General features: G+C 43.9%; 2 protein-coding genes and 2 pseudogenes across 2 annotated transcripts; all 4 read right to left on the bottom strand.

Moving 5' to 3' along the window:
• Nucleotides 1-208: 208 nt before the first annotated feature.
• On the bottom strand, nucleotides 209-9,168 carry LOC145878565 (olfactory receptor 8B8-like). The gene is made up of 6 exons (XM_082973906.1): nucleotides 8,999-9,168; nucleotides 8,066-8,118; nucleotides 7,669-7,890; nucleotides 7,081-7,197; nucleotides 1,043-1,240; nucleotides 209-688 (listed from the first exon to the last, which is right to left on the bottom strand). The coding sequence occupies exons 1-6, from the start codon at nucleotides 9,140-9,142 to the stop codon at nucleotides 433-435; spliced, it is 990 nt and encodes a 329-aa protein (XP_082830032.1). The 5' UTR covers nucleotides 9,143-9,168; the 3' UTR covers nucleotides 209-432.
• On the bottom strand, nucleotides 7,333-7,463 carry LOC123742621 (uncharacterized; annotated as a pseudogene).
• Nucleotides 9,169-14,813: 5,645 nt separating the features above from the next.
• Nucleotides 14,814-22,394, bottom strand: LOC123742587 (olfactory receptor 8B8-like). Its single transcript, XM_045717661.2, has 6 exons — nucleotides 22,251-22,394; nucleotides 21,610-21,662; nucleotides 21,213-21,434; nucleotides 20,625-20,741; nucleotides 16,048-16,245; nucleotides 14,814-15,699 (listed from the first exon to the last, which is right to left on the bottom strand). The coding sequence occupies exons 1-6, from the start codon at nucleotides 22,392-22,394 to the stop codon at nucleotides 15,444-15,446; spliced, it is 990 nt and encodes a 329-aa protein (XP_045573617.2). The 3' UTR covers nucleotides 14,814-15,443.
• LOC145878702 (uncharacterized) lies at nucleotides 20,877-21,007 on the bottom strand (annotated as a pseudogene).
• Nucleotides 22,395-24,100: the final 1,706 nt, after the last annotated feature.

The raw sequence follows: 24,100 nt of genomic DNA on the forward strand, positions 1-24,100 counted from the left end.
GACAGCGTGAAAAGAAGGAAACCTGTGCAGACTAAAGATATTCCAAGACAGCATCCTGTTTGCAATAAGGCACTAAAGTAAAACTGAAAAAATAAAAACTTGTCATCGGCAAGGACTAGAGAATTTTTTTTGGATAAAAAGAAAGTAAAGCACAAGCTAAATCCTAAAGGAAATCCTGATTCAGTCTGATTTCCAAAAGACACTGGGAGACAAATTCACCTTTCAATAGGACAAAACCCTAAAGCATAAGATCAAATATACACTGGCGTTGCTTACCAAGATGACATTGAATGTTCCTGAATGGCTTAGTTACAGTTTTGACTTAAATCGGCTTGAAAATCTATGGCAAGACTTGAAAATGGCTGTTTAGGTATGAATATTTTCTGAAGGCACTGTAAATATATTAATTTTAAGAGAAATAATCCAGGTACTTCATGTTGGTTTGACCTGCGTCACAGCACTTTGGGCCCCTCTTCTGAGCAGCTTCTTAACCGATACCTTAAACTCCTCCGTCTTCAGAACGTATATGATGGGGTTGAGCATTGGTGGCAGTACCGAGGTCAGGGAGAGGTTGATGATCCGGGCGTTGGTTGGTATGATGGGGTGGAGGACGTATGTTAAAATAACAGGCAGGTAGAATATGGACACCAGTATTAGGTGTGAGGTACATGTCTTTATGGCTCTGAGTCTGAGAGACAGAGAGACAGAGAGACAGAGAGAGAGAGAGAGAGAGAGAGAGAGAGAGAGAGACAGAGAGAGAGAGAAAGAGAGAGAGAGAGAGAAGGAGGTGGTCGAAGAGAGGGAGTGAGAGAGAGAGGTAGAGGGAGAGAGAGAATGTGTGCCAATATAGTATGTGATTATCTATACAGTTTAATTGCATTCTCAATATTTCCCAGCATGTATCATTCTTGTAACAAGTCCATCACTCTAAAAACATATTTCTGAGGCCTCACACCAATCAGCATATGGGCCGTTCTGGCTTGGACAAGTCTACTTACTGACTTGACTTGACTTACTTATTCCAGTCAGTATTACTTCTCACCTGTCCTGGGGCAGTGTGATGGTAAACAGGGCGTGTGTTATACAGATGTAGGATGATATGATGAAGATCATTGGGAGATAGAGAACTATACAGGTGTTGATTTCGCTCATCACTATGTTAGGGACCACATCAGAACAGGGGGCCGCCAGACGGAACAGGGGACCGTGGTCACAGAAGTAGCTGTTGATCACCAGAGACCTACAATACAATAAATTATACAACATTTTATTACCCAGATATTAGAGCGAACAACAGAAATGTGTCTTTAGCAGGTTCACCTCCTTACCCACTGGAATTTCTCTGACATTCAAGATGAACTGAGGTAAAGACAACATTAAACAATCAACTTTTACAGACAACCTGACAGATGACAACAACCACATAATATATATATTTTTTATCTCCTTTATTTTATTAGTTTACTGTAAAGTGTTTTGAGATTTTAACTTTCAATAAAGTTTGATTTGATTTATCTCTACAAGGTGTTGATGCTGAACAAAGAAGAGCTCTCCTGTATGTGTACCAAAACAGTCACGGGCCATTTTCTCAAAAGTCAGGTTACAAGTTTATCAACTTTCAAAGCAGTATTACTTTCCCATTGTTCCACAACTGTATGATATACCATTTTCTAGTTCTTAGCCATTTCTAATTGTTGCTCCATAAGACAGAATCGAGGTGCTGGGTCACATTTAATGAGCTAAATGTTAAAAAAAAACTGTTGATTTCACAGGTTAAAAAAGGAATGGAAAGGAACAATACCAGAACTTTTGGGGGGTTCGAACAGGTTTAGAAATGTATTTTGCTGGTTGGAACAAAAATAGTTGTTCTGTTCAGAATGAAACGATTGGAAAATAATTTCGATTTTAATCCCTGATTGTATAGATGGGTGAGAAATTAAATGAATCAATTTTGAATTCAGGCAGTAACACATCAATATGTGGAATAAGTTAACCTGTTGGGGCTAGGGGGCAGTATTTGCACGGCCGGATAAAAAACGTACCCGATTTAATCTGGTTACTACTCCTGCCCAGTAACTAGAATATGCATATAATTATTGGCTTTGGATAGAAAACACCCTAAAGTTTCTAAAACTGTTTGACTGGTGTCTGTGAGTATAACAGAACTCATTTGGCAGGCCAAAACCTGAGAAGATTCCTTACAGGAAGTGTCCTGTCTGACCATTTCTTGCCCTCCTTGATCATCTCTAACAAATGCATGGGATCTCTGGCATGACGTGACACTTCCTACGGCTCCCATGGGCTCTCAGAAGGCGGGAAAAAGCTGAACGATGTAATTCCATCCCCAGGCTGAAACACATTAGCGTGTTTGGCAAGTGCTCTATCAGAGGGCCATTAGACTGAGGCTCGTGCATGAGGGGATAGCATGCTTTTACTTTCACTCTCTTGTAAAAAAAAACGATATCCCGGTCGGAATATTATCGCTTTTTTACGAGAAAAATGGCATAAAAATTGATTTTAAACAGCGGTTGACATGCTTCGAAGTACGGTAATGGAATATTTCGAATTTTTTTGTCACGAAATGCGCCATGCTCGTCACCCTTATTTACCCTTTCGGATAGTGTCTTGAACGCACGAACAAAACGCCGCTATTTGGATATAACAATGGATTATTTGGGACCAAACCAACATTTGTTATTGAAGTAGAAGTCCTGGGAGTGCATTCTGACGAAGACAGCAAAGGTAATAACATTTTTGTTATAGTAAATCTGACTTTGGTGAATGCTAAACTTGCTGGGTGTCTAAATAGCTAGCCCTGTGATGCCGGGCTATCTACTGAGAATATTGCAAAATGTGCTTTCACCGAAAAGCTATTTTAAAATCGGACATAGCGAGTGCATAGAGGAGTTCTGTATCTATAATTCTTAAAATAATTGTTATGTTTTTTGTGAACGTTTATCGTGAGTAATTTAGTAAATTCACCGGCAGTGTTCGGTGGGAATGCTAGTCACATGCTAGTCACATGCTAATGTAAAAAGCTGGTTTTTGATATAAATATGAACTTGATTGAACAAAACATGCATGTATTGTATAACATAATGTCCTAGGGTTGTCATCTGATGAAGATCATCAAAGGTTAGTGCTGCATTTAGCTGTGGTTTGGGTTTATGTGACATTATATGCTAACCTCTTAACGATACCCTAGGATAGGGGGCGCCACAGCGCATTTTGAAAAAAATTCGTTCCCATTTTCAACGGCCTACTAATCAAACTCAGAAGCTAGGACATGCATATACTTATTATATATGGATAGAAAACACCCTAAAGTTTCTAAAACTGTTTGAATGGTGTCTGTGAGTATAACAGAATTCATATGGCAGTCAAAACCCCGAGACCGATTGAAACAGGAAGTGGAGTTCTGAATTGTGGACTCGACTTCATCACTTTGCCTATTAATCACACCGTGAGCAATGGTTCACTGAGCACTTCCTATTGCTTCCACTAGATGTCCCCAGTCTTTTCACAGTGGTTTGAGCCTTATACAGTCGAAACTCAGTGAATGAGACGCATTGGAAATTGGTCACAGGGGATGGGCCATCACCATTATGACGTCGGCGGCCCAGTCTACCCCCACCTTTGGAAATGTTTCAAAACACTCTGCAATCGTCCCCGTCGAATCTTATTGGCTCTCTTGGTGTTACAGGCCCTGAAGATTAATGTTTTACAACGTTTGACATGTTTGAACGAACCTAGAGGAAGTAAAAAGTACATTTTCTGAAACTACTGTCCCGCGCACGTCGGATGATTTGGAGATAGCCCTAGGACACGCTACCAACAGCAGGCTAATGGAACATGAATTATGGACTTTTTCGACCGAAAATACATCTGTTGTGGACCTGGGATTCCTGGAAGTGCTTTCTGATGAAGACAACTAAAGGTAGGCGATTATTGACAATATTATACAAGATCAGATGTGACTTGCGATTGTTCCAAGATGGCGCGGCGCTAGTTTTCCAGGCTCATTTTCTGAGTATCGCATCTCCTTTTATCGCAAAGTGTGATTACCCAGTAAAGTTAATTTAAAATCTGGTATGACAGGTGTTCTCAAGAGATATTCATCTATAAATGTTAGATTGACAATATAAATTAAAAAAATTGGTTTCGAATAGTAATAAAAGGATGTATGCACTGTTTCCTGGGACGCATTTGAGGGGAAAATGGTTAGTCAATGTCAAATGCTGTTTTTATATATAAATATGACCTTTATTGAACAAAAGAATGCATGCTGTGTGTAACATGATGTCCTAGGTGTGTCATCTGATGAAGTTTGTAAAAGGTTAGTGCTGCATTTAGCTGTCTTCTGGGTTTATGTGACATTATATGCTAGCTTGAAAAATGGGTGTCTGATTATTTCTGGCTTGGTACTCTGCTGACATAATCTAATGTTTTGCTTTCGTTGTAAAGCCTTTTTGAAATCGGACAGTGTGGTTAGATTAACGAGAGTCTTGTCTTTAAATAGCTGTAAAATAGTCATATGTTTGAGAAATTGAAGTAATAGGATTTTGAAGGTTTTGAAAATCGCGCCACAGGCTTAAAGTGGCTGTTACGTAGGTGGGACGAATTCGTCCCGCCTAGCCCAGAGAGGCTAGCTTGAAAAATGGGTGTCTGATTATTTCTGCCTGGGTACTCTGCTGACATAATCTAATGTTTTGCTTTCGTTGTAAAGCCTTTTTGAAATCGGACAGTGTGGTTAGATTAACGAGAGTCTTGTCTTTAAAATGGTGTAAAATAGTCATATGTTTGAAAAATTGAAGTTTTTGCATTTTTGAGGTATATGAATATCGCGCCACGGGATTACACTGGCTGTTGAGTAGGTGCGTCCCACCTAGCCCATAGAGGTTAAGTGGTATGCACTGAATGTACAAAACATTAGCGACACCTTCCTAATATTGAGTTAAACCCCCTTTTGCCTTCAGAACAGCCTCAATTTGTTGGGGGCATGGACTCTACAAGGTGTCAAAAGCGTTCCACAGGGATACTGGCCCATGTTGACTCCAATGCTATCCACAGTTGTGTCAAGTTGGCTCAATGTCCTTTGGGTGGTGGACCATTCTTGATACAAACGGGAAACTGTTGAGCGTGAAAAACACAGCAGCGTTGCAGTTCTTGACACAAACCGGTGCGCCTGGCACCTACTACCATACCCTGTTCAAAGGCACTTAAATCTTTTGTCTTGCCCATTCCCCCACTGAATGGCAGACATACACAATCCATTTCTTGCATGTCTCAAGGCTTAAAAAACATTATTTAAATTAACATGTCTCCTCCCATTCATCTACAATGATTTAAGTGGATTTAACAAGTGACTTGTCACGCCCGCTCTGCCTCCCCCTGGAGCTCGAGGGCGCCAGGATCCCCAGCATTACGCACTCAAGCCCCCATCAGTACCCACACCAGCCTTCCCCCGTCACGCGCATCAGCGATTATTGGTCTCACGTAGACTCAATTACTTGTGTCATTACCTTCCTTATATCTGTCTGTTTCCAAGCTCTGTTTCCTGCTTCGGGTGTAATTGTCTCATGTTCGTGTTACCCGTGTTCTGACGCTGTTCCTGTCTTGTTTCCTTGTCTGTTCCCAAATAAATGTCTGACGACCCGTACCTGCTTCTCCTGTCCCACGTCGGTCTTTATAGAATCCTGAAGCCATCACACGAAGCATCGGGGAGTACTGGCGTTCCGGTTGGTGGTGACGGCGGTCCTGGGTCACCGCCGATGGAACTGGGGGTGCCTAGCCAGCTCGTCTGGCTTCCACTCCCTAGCTGGCTCGAGAAGTTTCCTTGACCCGGTTGGCTCGGAAGGAGCCCATCCCACTTCGAGCCTCAGCCGGCTTGCCAGGCTCCCAAGCCCCTGCCGGTCCGTGGGGAGTTGACCCCCAGCCGGCTTGCCCAGGGCCCATATCTCGGCCGGCTCGCCCAGGTGGGACGCTGGGTGGCGCCCCAGGAGAGTGGGGTACTGTCACGCCTGCTCCCGGTCTGCCTACCCCTGGCGCTCGAAGGCGCCAGGATCCCCAGCATTACGCACTCAAGCCCCCATCAGTAACCACACCTGCCTACCCACTGTCACGCGCATCAGTGATCATTGGACTCACGTGGACACAATTACTTGTGTCATTGCCTTTCCTATACCTGTCTGTTCCCAAGCTATGTTCCCTGCTTCGGGAGTAATTGTCTCATGTCCGTGTTGTGTTACCCGTGTTCCGATGCTGTTTCCTTGTCTTGTTTCCTTGTCTGATCCCGAATAAATGTCTGACTCCTCTCCTGTCTGACGAGGGTCTTTATAGAATCCTGAAGCCATCACACGAAGCATTGGGGAGTACTGGCATTCCGGTTGGTGGTGACATCGGTCCTGGGTCACCGCCGATGGAACCGGGGTGCCTAGCCAGCTCGTCTGCTCGGGTTTCCTGCCCCGGTTGGCACGGAAGGAGCCCATCCCACGTCGGGCCTCAGCTGGATCACCAGGTCTTGTTCGCCCAGCCGGCTCGTCAGACTGTTACGTGTCCGCCGGATCATCGGGCTTCCATGCTGCAGCAGGATTAACAGGCGTTCATGCCTCAGCTGGATAGTCAGGCTCCTACGCCCCTGCAGTTTGATGGGAAGTTGACTCCCAGCCGGCTTGCCCAGGTGGGACGCTGGGTGGTGTCCCACCTGGGCGACTTTCCTTGTCTGTTCCCAAATAAATGTCCGACGACCCGTAGCTGCTTCTCCTGTCCGGCGTCTGCCCTTACATGACTTCAATAAGGGATCATAGGTTTAACCTGGATTCACCTGGTCAGTCTACGTCATGAAAAGAACAGATGTTGACCAGAACGTCTTTATCAAGTCCGACAATAAAACAGCGGGAGCATTCATCAACGTAAGGAGAATTATATTTTATCATGAATAGATTTTTTTGGGGACCAGCAAGTCATTGGACACTACGTCTGCAACCAATAGTTTTATGTGATTTAACAGATAAAGCTATAATTCACAGAAGCTATGCTTTTGTAGTGGAGTCGTTGCACTACAACACAATACATACTAACCTACAGAAAGAGAGCCGGGTGATGAGACACACAGAGATCAACAGCATCAACACAGCAAACGTCCAGGCGGCGCCCGTCAGCTGGAGCATGGACCTGTGAGTGACCATCATGTGGTACCTGGAAAGAACATTACAATGGAACTGTGTGAGTTGATGACACAAGCCCCTCTGGTCATTTAATAGGATCTCTGTGGGGAAAAATATGTTCAACTTTATCTTGTTATTATCGTCAATGGTTGATTATTATTATTTTATAATTATTCAGTCGGGATTCCCACATTTTGGGGAACTTGCAGGGGTCAGCACGACCAGAGTGCATTTGCCGAGCCTCACCCTGGGTAAACCTCCTTTGTGATCAAGGTGTCTCCCCTGCCAGGTAACTATATCCTTATATATGATTTTAGCTGCAGTGTAACCATGTTAAATCGTAATTTTTTATATAATACATTTAATAAATACATTTGAATAAATTGTCAAATAAATCAAATTATTCAATTAAAAAAAAAAAATCATCCCAGAAGGGTCAAATAACATAATCTTTCTGAATGTTATTTTAATTTAGTTAATCATTTGATGTATTATCTGAGACCTGAGCGGGCAGCAGATGGCCACCAGTCTGTCATAGGAGAGGATGGTGAGGTTGAAGGACTGCATGGTGATGAAGAGGAAGACGAAGAAGAGGCTAGTGAGACACTGGTCGTAGGAGATGAGCTGTCTGCTGAACAGGAACATGTCCAGCAGCTTGGGAACCAGGGCCGTGCTTTCACACACGTCTGTGAAGGCCAGGTTGAACACAGCAATGTACTTGGGGCTGTAAGGTTAGAACATAAATATATTTTAAGTCATGTAACGGAGATCGGGGAGCAGGGCAGGCTCCCACACGTGTCTGTGAAGTCCAGGGGAACTGGGACTTCAAAACGATAGAATGTCCAACAAAGGAAGTTTTACACTGTATTGTGTTAATGAGATTAAAGAGGGCAGATTACCTGTGGAGACTGCGGTCCACGTAGATACCAGTCATGACGAAGGTGTTGGCCACCTAGACCCAACGCACATACACACACACACACACACACACACATACACACACACACACACACACACACACACACAGAGAGAGAGAGAGAGAGCAGAAATGACCCAACATGGATATACAGGTACATTCATCAGGCCATTGACTATGGGTGGTGCTCTATGTCACCACATAGTTCAGTATTAGGTTTTGTGTTCTATAGGAAAGTGAACAACTTTATAGTTTATCACCTGGACCAACTGGCTGACGCTAACCGCATGTAACACCCTGGACCAGAGCTAGTTTGCAACACCCCGGACCAGAGCTAGGTAGTAAGCCCCATGGACCAGAGCTAGTTAGTAACACCCTGGACCAGAGCTAGTTAGTAACTCCTCGGACCAGAGCTAGATAGTAACACCCGGGACCAGAGCTAGTTAGTAACACACTGGACCAGAGCTAGTTGTAACACCTCGGACCATAACTCGTTAGTAACACCCTGGACCAGAGCTAGTTAGTAACACCCTGGACCAGAGCTAGTTAGTAACTCCTCGGACCAGAGCTAGATAGTAACACCCGGGACCAGAGCTAGTTAGTAACACACTGGACCAGAGCTAGTTGTAACACCTCGGACCATAACTCGTTAGTAACACCCTGGACCAGAGCTAGTTAGTAACACCCTGGACCAGAGCTAGTTAGTAACACCCTGGACCAGAGCTAGTTAGTAACACCTCGGACCAGAGCTAGATAGTAACACCCGGGACCAGAGCTAGTTAGTAACACACTGGACCAGAGCTAGTTGTAACACCTCGGACCATAACTCGTTAGTAACACCCTGGACCTGAGCTAGTTAGTAACACCCTGGACCAGAGCTAGTTAGTAACACCTTGGACCAGAGCTACGGCCTTACCAGAGAGATGATGTAAACAAAGCAGAGGAAGAAGTAGTAGTACTTCATGTAGGGGATGTCTATGAAACCACTGATGAAGAAGTAAGGGGGTCGGATGATGGTGTTGATGTCTGTCTGGTTAGGGTCAGAGGTCAGGAAACTCATCCTGACTGGAGGTGTTAAAGTCTCCCTCTGGCTGGTGATAATCTGTGGGAATACATAACCATGAATACATTATTACAAATAAAGATATATTCAAAACTGTACATTAATTCACCTGTTGACAAAAATACAATTGAAGCATCGTTAGTGCAAAAAGGAATGGTCAAGCTCATCAAAAAGGTTCATTACAAATAATTTACAAAAATGTATAAATTAATATTATATTTCAATTGTTTTTATGTATTCAATGTTACCGCATTCGATACCAGTTGCTAAAAAAAGAGTTAAACCACTCACTTCAGACGTCAAACTAAATACCAGAATGTCAACATCTCCATCAACTACTAAAGCTACTGTTTATCATGTAAATGTAAAGTTGAACCCACCTCCTCAGGTGATATGCTGAACCTGACAGCCCAGGTCTAGTGTGAGTACCTGGGCAGAGACAACAGGCTTATATACTGTATCATCTTTACCTGCTGGTCATTAGTAGAACACATAGAGTTACATCACTGGTTCCCAATCCTGGTCCTGGGGACCCAAAGGGATGCACATTTTAGTTACTGCACTAACACACCTGATTCAGCTAATCAACTCATCATCAAGCCTTTTGATTAGATGAATCAGGACAAAAACCTAAATGTTGTTGACCCTTTGGGAAGCACTGAAACAGCTAACGACACGTATAATAATGTATAATGTTCGGTCTACAATAGGCTACATTATGTTAGTTTTACAATAGCCTACATTATATTAGTTAACGACACGAATAATAACGTATAACTATAGAATCGAATAATAGGATCTCTATGGTGAAGTCATTATGGAGGGGTGGGTTAACATACAGCTGTCCATGTCCAGATTTAGGATCTTCATTTGATCAAATCATCCGTCTAATAATTCACATTTCCTTCTGCTGGAGGATTATTTCCCTGTTGTAGGAGACTGGATTAAATTAATATCCTACATCTGTAGTAGCATTTCACCCCCCACAGGGATGGACACACCTGGGACAAACACCCACCTGAGACAAAGACCCACCTGGGTCAAACACTCACCTGGGTCAAACACTCACCTGGGTCAAACACTCACCTGGGTCAAACACTCACCTGGGTCAAACACTCACCTGGGTCAAACACTCACCTGGGACAAAGAGTCACCTGAGTCAAACACTCACCTGGGTCAAACACTCACCTGGGACAAAGAGTCACCTGGGTCAAACACTCACCTGGGTCAAACACTCACCTGGGTCAAACACTCACCTGGGACAAAGACTCAGCTGAGTCAAACACTCACCTAGAAGTGACAAAAGCATGGCAAAAAAAATTTGCAGCATTTTTGGAAAGAAAGTTTCAGATTTTTGCAATGTTACATTGAGGGAAAAAAGCTGTCCTTGAAACAGTCTTGATATGTTCGTCTAAAGAGAGATCAGGGTCCAGAGTAACGCAGAGTGTCACGTCCTGACCATAGTAAGCTGTTATTTTCTATGGTAGAATAGGTCATGTTGTTATGTTCTAGTTTTGTATTTCTATGTTGGGTTGTTCTAGTATTGTATTTCTATGTTGGGCTGTGTTTGGGATAATCTCCAATTAGAGGCAGCTGGTCATCGTTGTCTCTAATTGAAGGTCATATTTAAGTTGGTGTTTGTCCCACCTGGGTTTGTGGGAGATTAATTTTGAGTTGTGTATGTTTCACCTCTGCGTCACGGTTTGTTGTTTTTTGTCATTCAGTTTATTTATGTATTGCATAGTTTCCCAATATAAATAAAATGTGGAACAACACACACGCTGCACTTTGGTCCGCTCATTCCTACGACAACCGTGACAGAATCTCCCACCACCAAAGGACCAAGCAGCGTGGTCAGGAGGACTGGATTAAGCAGCGTGCCCGGGAGGAGATGGCATCCTGGCCGCTGGAGGAGTTGGAGGAAAGGATAGACTGGACTTGGGAGCAGGTGTTGGAGAGATACAACAGCCTGCCCGGGAAGCAGGTGGAGGCAGCGAGGGAGTCACGGCAACGACAGAAGCCCGAGAGGCAGCCCCCCCCAAAAAAATTGCGGGGGGCACACGGGGAGATTGGCAGAGTCAGGGTGGAGACCTGAGCAAACTCCCCGTGTTTACAGTGGGGAGCGAGTGACGAAGCAAGCACCGTGTTATGCGCTGCGCAATGTGACGCCACTGCGTGTTCACAGCCCAATTTGTCCTGTGCCAGCTCCGCGCATTTGCCGGGCGAAAGTAAGCATCCAGCCAGGACGGGTTGTGCCAGCTATATGCTCGAGACCTCCGGTGATCCTCCACGGCCCAGTATATCCTGTACCTGTCCCACGTACCCGGCCTCCAGTGAGTCTATCCAGCCTGGTACGCCCTCGCACTTGCCCTGAGGTGTGTGTTACCAGTCTGGCGCCACCTGTGCCAGCCCCACGCATCAGGCCTCCAGTGGTCATTACCAGTCCGGAGCTTCCGGCGACAGTTCCCAGTGCGGAGCTTCCGGCGACAGTTCCCAGTCTGGAACCTCCTGAGACGGCCTGCAGCCTGGAACCTCCTGAGATGGCCTGCAGCCCGGAACCTCTTGAGACGGCCTGCAGCCCGGAACCTCTTGAGACGGCCTGCAGCCCGGAACCTCCTGAGACGGCCTGCAGCCCCGAGTCTTCAGCGGCGGCCTGCAGCCCAGAACCTCCAGCGGCGGCCTGCAGCACAGAGCCGCCAGCGATGATCTACAGTCCGGTTCCTCCTCCGATGATCCACGGTCCGGTGGCACAGAAGCGGAGGGATCAGCGGGCGGAGCGGGGGTTACATCCCGAACCAGAGCTGCCTCCTCTGTTGGAGGATCCGCTGGATGATAAGGTTCTGTGTACTGCACCAGAGCCGCCATAGACACTTGTCACCCTCCCTTTTTGTTGTTTTTTGTTTGTTGTTGTTTAGTTGCATTCGGAGTCTGCACCTTTGGGGGGGGGGGGGGGGGATACTGTCACGTCCTGACCATAGTAAGCTGTTATTTTCTATGGTAGAGTAGGTCAGGGCATGACAGGGGGTTTTCTAGTTTAGTTTTTCTATGTTCTTATGTTCTAGTTTTGTATTTCTATGTTGGTTGTTCTAGTATTGTATTTCTATGTTGGGCTGTGTTTGGGATGATCTCCAATTAGAGGCAGCTGGTCATCGTTGTCTCTTAATTGGAGGTCATATTTAAGTTGGTGTTTGTCCCACCTGGGTTTGTGGGAGATTAATTTTGAGTTGGGTATGTTTCACCTCTGCGTCACGGTTTGTTGTTTTTTGTCATTCAGTTTATTTATGTATTGCATAGTTTCCCAGTATAAATAAAATCTGGAACGACACACATGCTGCACTTTGGTCCGCTCCTCCTTTTGACAACCGTGACACAGAGGTCCTTCAGTTTTATTTGAGACGACTGTACAACCATCAAGATTAATTGTCAGATTCAACAGAAGATCTCTTTGTTTCTTGGGACCTAGAACTAGCATCTCTGTTTTGTCCGAGTTTAAAGGTAGAACATTTGCAGCCATCCACTTCCTTATGTCTGAAACACAGGCTTCCGGGTAGGGCAATTTTGGGGCTTCACTGTGTTTCATTGAAATGTACAGCTGTGTGTCATCTGCATAGCAGTGAAAGTTAACATTATGTTTCCGAATGACATCACCAAGAGGTAAAATATATAGTGAAAACAATAGTGGTCCTAAAACGGAAACTTGAGGAACACCGAAATTTACAGTTGATTTGTCAGAGGACAAACCATCCACAGAGACAAAATGATATCTCTCTGACAGATAACCTGTTATGGCTAGGGGGCAGTATTTTCACGGCTGGATAAAAAACGTACCCGATTAAATCTGGTTACTACTCCTGCCCACTAACGAGAATATGCATATAATTATTGGCTTTGGATAGAAAACACCCTAAAGTTTCTAAAACTGTTTGAATGGTGTCTGTGAGTATAACAGAACTCATATGGCAGGCAAAAACCTGAGAAGATTTCATGCAGGAAGTGGCCTGTCTGACAAGGTGTCGTTCTTCTTGTCTCTGTTTATTGAAGAGTGAGGATCTTAGCTGTCCCGTGACACTTCCTACGGCTGCCATAGGCTCTCAGAAGGCGACAAAACGCTGAATCGTGGCTTTGCAGGCTCTGGCTGAAACAAAGTAGCACGTTTGGGTAGTGGCTGGTTACAGTACTGTGAGACTCAGGCTCGTGCCCGCGTCGACCGAAAGCTTTGTTTTCTTTCCTCTGTTTAGCTAAATGGACATTCCCGGTCGGAATATTATCGCTTTTTTATGAGAAAAATGGCATAAAAATGGATTTTAAACAGCGGTTGACATGCTTCGAAGTACGGTAATGGAATATTTAGATTTTTTTTGTCACGAATTGCGCAATGCGCGCGACCCTGATTTACCATTTCGGGATTGTGTCTGGGACGTACGAACAAAACGCCGCTATTCGGATATAACGATGGATTATTTTGGACCAAACCAACATTTGTTATTGAAGTAGCAGTCCTGGGTGTGCATTCTGACGAAGACAACAAAAGGTAATCAAACTTTTATAATAGTAAATATGATTATGGTGAGTGCTAAACTTGCCGGGTGTCTAAATAGCGAGCCCGTGATGCCTGGGCTATGTACTTAGAATATTGCAAAAAATGTGCTTTCACCAAAAAGCTATTTTAAAATCGGACATATCGAGTGCATAGAGGAGGTCTGTATCTATAATTCTTAAAATAATTGTTATGCTTTTTGTGAACGTTTATCGTGAGTAATTTAGTAAAATGTTAGCGAATTCCCAGGAAGTTTGCGGAGGGGTATGCTAGTTCTGAACGTCACATGCTAATGTAAAAAGCTGGTTTTTGATATAAATATGAACTTGATTGAACAAAACATGCATGTATTGTATAACATAATGTCCTAGGTGTGTCATCTGATGAAGTTCATCAAAGGTGAGTGCTGCATTTAGCTGTCTTCTGGGTTTTGGTGACATTATATGCTGGCTTGAAAAATGAGTGTCTGATTATTTCTGGCTTGGTACTCTGCTGACATAATCTAATGTTTTGCTTTCGTTGTAAAGCCTTTTTGAAATCGGACAGTGTGGTTAGATTAACGAGAGTCTTGTCTTTAAATAGCTGTAAAATAGTCATATGTTTGAGAAATTGAAGTAATAGGATTTTTAAGGTTTTGAAAATCGCGCCACAGGCTGCAAGTGGCTGTTACGTAGGTGGGACACAAGCGTCCCACCTAGCCCATAGAGGTTAAATAGCTGTAAAATAGTCATATGTTTGAGAAATTGAAGTAATAGTATTTCAAACGATTCAAAAATCGCGCCACTGGATACAGGTGGCTGTTACGTAGGTGGGACGAATTCGTCCCGCCTAGCCCATAGAGGTTAACAACTCACATAATAAGTTGCATGGACTCCCTCTGTGTGCAATAATAATGTTTAACATGATTTGTGAATGCCTACCTAACCTTTGTACCAACACACATACAATTATCTGAAAGGTCACTTTGTCGAGCAGTGAATTTCAAGCACAGATTCAATCACGAAGACCATGGAGGTTTTCCAATGCAAAGAAGGGCACCTATTGGCTGATGGGTAAAAATCAACAACAACAAAAAGGCAGACATTGAGTATCCCTTCGAGCATGGTGAAGTTATTCATTATGGACGGTGTATCAATAAACCCAGTCATTACAAAGATAGAGACGTCCTTCCTAACTCAGTTGCCGTAGAGGAAGGAAACCGCTCAGGGATTTCACCATGAGACCAATGGTGACTTTAAAACAGTTACAGAGTTTAATGGCAGTGATAGAAGAAAACGGAGGATGGATCAACACCTTTGTAGTTACTCCACAATACTAACTAACCTAAATGACAGCGTGAAAAGAAGGAAACCTGTGCAGACTAAAGATATTCCAAGACAGCATCCTGTTTGCAATAAGGCACTAAAGTAAAACTGAAAAAATAAAAACTTGTCATCGGCAAGGACTAGAGAATTTTTTTAGGATAAAAAGAAAGTAAAGCACAAGCTAAATCCTAAAGGAAATCCTGATTCAGTCTGATTTCCAAAAGACACTGGGAGACAAATTCACCTTTCAATAGGACAAAACCCTAAAGCATAAGATCAAATATACACTGGCGTTGCTTACCAAGATGACATTGAATGTTCCTGAATGGCTTAGTTACAGTTTTGACTTAAATCGGCTTGAAAATCTATGGCAAGACTTGAAAATGGCTGTTTAGGTATGAATATTTTCTGAAGGCACTGTAAATATATTAATTTTAAGAGAAATAATCCAGGTACTTCATGTTGGTTTGACCTGCGTCACAGCACTTTGGGCCCCTCTTCTGAGCAGCTTCTTAACCGATACCTTAAACTCCTCCGTCTTCAGAACGTATATGATGGGGTTGAGCATTGGTGGCAGTACCGAGGTCAGGGAGAGGTTGATGATCCGGGCGTTGGTTGGTATGATGGGGTGGAGGACGTATGTTAAAATAACAGGCAGGTAGAATATGGACACCAGTATTAGGTGTGAGGTACATGTCTTTATGGCTCTGAGTCTGAGAGACAGAGAGACAGAGAGACAGAGAGACAGAGAGAGAGAGAGAGAGAGAGAGACAGAGAGAGAGAAAGAGAGAGAGAGAGAGAAGGAGGTGGTCGAAGAGAGCGAGTGAGAGAGAGAGGTAGAGGGAGAGAGAGAATGTGTGCCAATATAGTATGTGATTATCTATACAGTTTAATTGCATTCTCAATATTTCCCAGCATGTATCATTCTTGTAACAAGTCCATCACTCTAAAAACATATTTCTGAGGCCTCACACCAATCAGCATATGGGCCGTTCTGGCTTGGACAAGTCTACTTACTGACTTGACTTGACTTACTTATTCCAGTCAGTATTACTTCTCACCTGTCCTGGGGCAGTGTGATGGTAAACAGGGCGTGTGTTATACAGATGTAGGATGATATGATGAAGATCATTGGGAGATAGAGAACTATACAGGTGTTGATTTTGCTCATCACTATGTTAGGGACCACATCAGAACAGGGGGCCGCCAGACGGAACAGGGGACCGTGGTCACAGAAGTAGCTGTTGATCACCAGAGACCTACAATACAATAAATTATACAACATTTTATTACCCAGATATTAGAGCGAACAACAGAAATGTGTCTTTAGCAGGTTCACCTCCTTACCCACTGGAATTTCTCTGACATTCAAGATGAACTGAGGTAAAGACAACATTAAACAATCAACAACCTGACAGATGACAACAACCACATAATATATATATTTTTTATCTCCTTTATTTTATTAGTTTACTGTAAAGTGTTTTGAGATTTTAACTTTCAATAAAGTTTGATTTGATTTATCTCTACAAGGTGTTGATGCTGAACAAAGAAGAGCTCTCCTGTATGTGTACCAAAACATTCACGGGCCATTTTCTCAAAAGTCAGGTTACAAGTTTATCAACTTTCAAAGCAGAATTACTTTCCCATTGTTCCACAACTGTATGATATACCATTTTCTAGTTCTTAGCCATTTCTAATTGTTGCTCCATAAGACAGAATCGAGGTGCTGGGTCACATTTAATGAGCTAAATGTAAAAAAAAAACGGTTGATTTCACAGGTTAAAAAAGGAATGGAAAGGAACAATACCAGAACTTTTTGGGGGTTCGAACTGGTTAAGAAATGTCTTTTGCTGGTTGGAACAAAAATAGTTGTTCTGTTCAGAATGAAACGATTGGAAAATAATTTAGGTTTTAATCCCTGATTGTATAGATGGGTGAGAAATTAAATGAATCAATTTTGAATTCAGGCTGTAACACATCAATATGTAGAATAAGTTAACCTGTTGGGGCTAGGGGGCAGTATTTGCACGGCCGGATAAAAAAACGTACCCGATTTAATCTGGTTACTACTCCTGCCCAGTAACTAGAATATGCATATAATTATTGGCTTTGGATAGAAAACACCCTAAAGTTTCTAAAACTGTTTGAATGGTGTCTGTGAGTATAACAGAACTCATTTGGCAGGCCAAAACCTGAGAAGATTCCTTACAGGAAGTGTCCTGTCTGACCATTTCTTGCCCTCCTTGATCATCTCTAACAAATACATGGGATCTCTGGCATGACGTGACACTTCCTACGGCTCCCATGGGCTCTCAGAAGGCGGGAAAAAGCTGAACGATGTAATTCCATCCCCAGGCTGAAACACATTAGCGTGTTTGGCAAGTGCTCTATCAGAGGGCCATTAGACTGAGGCTCGTGCATGAAGGGATAGCATGCTTTTACTTTCACTCTCATTGTAATAAAAAAACGATTTCCCGGTCGGAATATTATTGCTTTTTTCCGAGAAAAATGGCATAAAAATTGATTTTAAACAGCGGTTGACATGCTTCGAAGTACGGTAATGGAATATTTAGACATTTTTTGTCACGAAATGCGCCATACTCGTCACCCTTATTTACCCTTTCGGATAGTGTCTTGAACGCACGAACAGAACGCCGCTATTTGGATATAACAATGGATTATTTGGGACCAAACCAACATTTGTTACTGAAGTAGAAGTCCTGGGAGTGCATTCTGACAAAGACAGCAAAGGTAATAACATTTTTCTTATAGTAAATCTGACTTTGGTGAATGCTAAACTTGCTGGGTGTCTAAATAGCTAGCCCTGTGATGCCGGGCTATCTACTGAGAATATTGCAAAATGTGCTTTCACCGAAAAGCTATTTTAAAATCGGACATAGCGAGTGCATAGAGGAGTTCTGTATCTATAATTCTTAAAATAATTGTTATGTTTTTTGTTAACGTTTATCGTGAGTAATTTAGTAAATTCACCGGCAGTGTTCGGTGGGAATGCTAGTCACATGCTAGTCACATGCTAATGTAAAAAGCTGGTTTTTGATATAAATATGAACTTGATTGAACAAAACATGCATGTATTGTATAACATAATGTCCTAGGGTTGTCATCTGATGAAGATCATCAAAGGTTAGTGCTGCATTTAGCTGTGGTTTGGGTTTATGTGACATTATATGCTAGCTTGAAAAATGGGTGTCTGATTATTTCTGGCTGGGTACTCTGCTGACATAATCTAATGTTTTGCTTTCGTTGTAAAGCCTTTTTGAAATCGGACAGTGTGGTTAGATTAACGAGAGTCTTGTCTTTAAAATGGTGTAAAATAGTCATATGTTTGAAAAATTGAGGTTTTTGCATTTTTGAGGTATTTGAATATCGCGCCACGGGATTACACTGGCTGTTGAGTAGGTGGGATGCAAGCATCCCACCTAGCCCATAGAGGTTAAGGGGTATGCACTGAATGTACAAAACATTAGCGACACCTTCCTAATATTGAGGTAAACCCCCTTTTGCCTTCAGAACAGCCTCAATTTGTTGGGGGCATGGACTCTACAAGGTGTCAAAAGCGTTCCACAGGGATACTGGCCCATGTTGACTCCAATGCTATACACAGTTGTGTCAAGTTGGCTCGATGTACTTTGGGTGGTGAACCATTCTTGATACAAACGGGAAACTGTTGAGCGTGAAAAACACAGCAGCGTTGCAGTTCTTGACACAAACCGGTGCGCCTGGCACCTACTACCATACCCTGTTCAAAGGCACTTAAATCTTTTGTCTTGCCCATTCCCCCACTGAATGGCAGACATACACAATCCATTTCTTGCATGTCTCAAGGCTTAAAAAACATTCTTTAAATTAACATGTCTCCTCCCATTCATCTACAATGATTTAAGTGGATTTAACAAGTGACTTGTCACGCCCGCTCTGCCTCCCCCTGGAGCTCGAGGGCGCCAGGATCCCCAGCATTACGCACTCAAGCCCCCATCAGTACCCACACCAGCCTTCCCCCGTCACGCGCATCAGCGATTATTGGTCTCACGTAGACTCAATTACTTGTGTCATTACCTTCCTTATATCTGTCTGTTTCCAAGCTCTGTTTCCTGCTTCGGGTGTAATTGTCTCATGTTCGTGTTACCCGTGTTCTGACGCTGTTCCTGTCTTGTTTCCTTGTCTGTTCCCAAATAAATGTCTGACGACCCGTACCTGCTTCTCCTGTCCCACGTCGGTCTTTATAGAATCCTGAAGCCATCACACGAAGCATCGGGGAGTACTGGCGTTCCGGTTGGTGGTGACGGCGGTCCTGGGTCACCGCCGATGGAACTGGGGGTGCCTAGCCAGCTCGTCTGGCTTCCACTCCCTAGCTGGCTCGAGAAGTTTCCTTGACCCGGTTGGCTCGGAAGGAGCCCATCCCACTTCGAGCCTCAGCCGGCTTGCCAGGCTCCCAAGCCCCTGCCGGTCCGTGGGGAGTTGACCCCCCAGCCGGCTTGCCCAGGGCCCATATCTCGGCCGGCTCGCCCAGGTGGGACGCTGGGTGGCGCCCCAGGAGAGTGGGGTACTGTCACGCCTGCTCCCGGTCTACCTACCCCTGGCGCTCGAAGGCGCCAGGATCCCCAGCATTACGCACTCAAGCCCCCATCAGTAACCACACCTGCCTACCCACTGTCACGCGCATCAGTGATCATTGGACTCACGTGGACACAATTACTTGTGTCATTGCCTTTCCTATACCTGTCTGTTCCCAAGCTATGTTCCCTGCTTCGGGAGTAATTGTCTCATGTCCGTGTTGTGTTACCCGTGTTCCGATGCTGTTTCCTTGTCTTGTTTCCTTGTCTGATCCCGAATAAATGTCTGACTCCTCTCCTGTCTGACGAGGGTCTTTATAGAATCCTGAAGCCATCACACGAAGCATCGGGGAGTACTGGCATTCCGGTTGGTGGTGACATCGGTCCTGGGTCACCGCCGATGGAACCGGGGTGCCTAGCCAGCTCGTCTGCTCGGGTTTCCTGCCCGGTTGGCACGGAAGGAGCCCATCCCACGTCGGGCCTCAGCTGGATCACCAGGTCTTGTTCGCCCAGCCGGCTCGTCAGACTGTTACGTGTCCGCCGGATCATCGGACTTCCATGCTGCAGCAGGATTAACAGGCGTTCATGCCTCAGCTGGATCGTCAGGCTCCTACGCCCCTGCAGGTTGATGGGAAGTTGACTCCCAGCCGGCTTGCCCAGGTGGGACGCTGGGTGGTGTCCCACCTGGGCGACTTTCCTTGTCTGTTCCCAAATAAATGTCCGACGACCCGTAGCTGCTTCTCCTGTCCGGCGTCTGCCCTTACATGACTTCAATAAGGGATCATAGGTTTAACCTGGATTCACCTGGTCAGTCTACGTCATGAAAAGAGCAGATGTTGACCAGAACGTCTTTATCAAGTCCGACAATAAAACAGCGGGAGCATTCATCAACGTAAGGAGAATTATATTTTATCATGAATAGATTTTTTTGGGGACCAGCAAGTCATTGGACACTACGTCTGCAACCAATAGTTTTATGTGATTTAACAGATAAAGCTATAATTCACAGAAGCTATGCTTTTGTAGTGGAGTCGTTGCACTACAACACAATACATACTAACCTACAGAAAGAGAGCCGGGTGATGAGACACACAGAGATCAACAGCATCAACACAGCAAACGTCCAGGCGGCGCCCGTCAGCTGGAGCATGGACTTGTGAGTGACCATCATGTGGTACCTGGAAAGAACATTACAATGGAACTGTGTGAGTTGATGACACAAGCCCCTCTGGTCATTTAATAGGATCTCTGTGGGGAAAAAGCTGTTCAACTTTATCTTGTTATTATCGTCAATGGTTGATTATTATTATTTTATAATTATTCAGTCGGGATTCCCACATTTTGGGGAACTTGCAGGGGTCAGCACGACCAGAGTGCATTTGCCGAGCCTCACCCTGGGTAAACCTCCTTTGTGATCAAGGTGTCTCCACTGCCAGGTAACTATATCCTTATATATGATTTTAGCTGCAGTGTAACCATGTTAAATCGTAATTTTTTATATAATACATTTAATAAATACATTTGAATAAATTGTCAAATAAATCAAATTATTCAATAAAAATAAAAAAATCATCCCAGAAGGGTCAAATAACATAATCTTTCTGAATGTTATATTAATTTAGTTAATCATTTGATGTATTATCTGAGACCTGAGCGGGCAGCAGATGGCCACCAGTCTGTCATAGGAGAGGATGGTGAGGTTGAAGGACTGCATGGTGATGAAGAGGAAGACGAAGAAGAGGCTAGTGAGACACTGGTCGTAGGAGATGAGCTGTCTGCTGAACAGGAACATGTCCAGCAGCTTGGGAACCAGGGCCGTGCTTTCACACACGTCTGTGAAGGCCAGGTTGAACACAGCAATGTACTTGGGGCTGTAAGGTTAGAACATAAATATATTTTAAGTCATGTAACGGAGATCGGGGAGCAGGGCAGGCTCCCACACGTGTCTGTGAAGTCCAGGGGAACTGGGACTTCAAAACGATAGAATGTCCAACAAAGGAAGTTTTACACTGTATTGTGTTAATGAGATTAAAGAGGGCAGATTACCTGTGGAGACTGCGGTCCACGTAGATACCAGTCATGACGAAGGTGTTGGCCACCTAGACCCAACGCACATACACACACACACACACACACACACACACACACACACACACACACACACACACACACACACACACACACACACACACACACACACACACACACACACACACAGAGAGAGAGAGAGAGAGCAGAAATGACCCAACATGGATATACAGGTACATTCATCAGGCCATTGACTATGGGTGGTGCTCTATGTCACCACATAGTTCAGTATTAGGTTTTGTGTTCTATAGGAAAGTGAACAACTTTATAGTTTATCACCTGGACCAACTGGCTGACGCTAACCGCATGTAACACCCTGGACCAGAGCTAGTTTGCAACACCCCGGACCAGAGCTAGGTAGTAAGCCCCATGGACCAGAGCTAGTTAGTAACACCCTGGACCAGAGCTAGTTAGTAACACCTCGGACCAGAGCTAGATAGTAACACCCGGGACCAGAGCTAGTTAGTAACACACTGGACCAGAGCTAGTTGTAACACCTCGGACCATAACTCGTTAGTAACACCCTGGACCTGAGCTAGTTAGTAACACCCTGGACCAGAGCTAGTTAGTAACACCTTGGACCAGAGCTACGGCCTTACCAGAGAGATGATGTAAACAAAGCAGAGGAAGAAGTAGTAGTACTTCATGTAGGGGATGTCTATGAAACCACTGATGAAGAAGTAAGGGGGTCGGATGATGGTGTTGATGTCTGTCTGGTTAGGGTCAGAGGTCAGGGAACTCATCCTGACTGGAGGTGTTAACGTCTCCCTCTGGCTGGTGATAATCTGTGGGAATACATAACCATGAATACATTATTACAAATAAAGATATATTCAAAACTGTACATTAATTCACCTGTTGACAAAAATACAATTGAAGCATCGTTAGTGCAAAAGGAATGGTCCAAGCTCATCAAAAAGGTTCATTACAAATAATTTACAAAAATGTATAAATTAATATTATATTTCAATTGTTTTTATGTATTCAATGTTACCGCATTCGATACCAGTTGCTAAAAAAAGAGTTAAACCACTCACTTCAGACGTCAAACTAAATACCAGAATGTCAACATCTCCATCAACTACTAAAGCTACTGTTTATCATGTAAATGTAAAGTTGAACCCACCTCCTCAGGTGATATGCTGAACCTGACAGCCCAGGTCTAGTGTGAGTACCTGGGCAGAGACAACAGGCTTATATACTGTATCATCTTTACCTGCTGGTCATTAGTAGAACACATAGAGTTACATCACTGGTTTCCAATCCTGGTCCTGGGGACCCAAAGGGATGCACATTTTAGTTACTGCACTAACACACCTGATTCAGCTAATCAACTCATCATCAAGCCTTTTGATTAGATGAATCAGGACAAAAACCTAAATGTTGTTGACCCTTTGGGAAGCACTGAAACAGCTAACGACACGTATAATAATGTATAATGTTCGGTCTACAAAAGGCTACATTATGTTAGTTTTACAATAGCCTACATTATATTAGTTAACGACACGAATAATAACGTATAACTATAGAATCGAATAATAGGATCTCTATGGTGAAGTCATTATGGAGGGGTGGGTTAACATACAGCTGTCCATGTCCAGATTTAGGATCTTCATTTGATCAAATCATCCGTCTAATAATTCACATTTCCTTCTGCTGGAGGATTATTTCCCTGTTGTAGGAGACTGGATTAAATTAATATCCTACATCTGTAGTAGCATTTCACCCCCCACAGGGATGGACACACCTGGGACAAACACCCACCTGAGACAAAGACCCACCTGGGTCAAACACTCACCTGGGTCAAACACTCACCTGGGTCAAACACTCACCTGGGTCAAACACTCACCTGGGTCAAACACTCACCTGGGTCAAACACTCACCTGGGACAAAGAGTCACCTGAGTCAAACACTCACCTGGGTCAAACACTCACCTGGGACAAAGAGTCACCTGGGTCAAACACTCACCTGGGTCAAACACTCACCTGGGTCAAACACTCACCTGGGACAAAGACTCAGCTGAGTCAAACACTCACCTAGAAGTGACAAAAGCATGGCAAAAAAAATTTGCAGCATTTTTGGAAAGAAAGTTTCAGATTTTTGCAATGTTACATTGAGGGAAAAAAGCTGTCCTTGAAACAGTCTTGATATGTTCGTCTAAAGAGAGATCAGGGTCCAGAGTAACGCAGAGTGTCACGTCCTGACCATAGTAAGCTGTTATTTTCTATGGTAGAATAGGTCATGTTGTTATGTTCTAGTTTTGTATTTCTATGTTGGGTTGTTCTAGTATTGTATTTCTATGTTGGGCTGTGTTTGGGATAATCTCCAATTAGAGGCAGCTGGTCATCGTTGTCTCTAATTGAAGGTCATATTTAAGTTGGTGTTTGTCCCACCTGGGTTTGTGGGAGATTAATTTTGAGTTGTGTATGTTTCACCTCTGCGTCACGGT

Source organism: Salmo salar, chromosome 04, assembly GCF_965601325.2.
Source record: "Salmo salar chromosome 04, fSalSal1, whole genome shotgun sequence".
Classification (NCBI taxonomy): domain Eukaryota; kingdom Metazoa; phylum Chordata; class Actinopteri; order Salmoniformes; family Salmonidae; genus Salmo; species Salmo salar.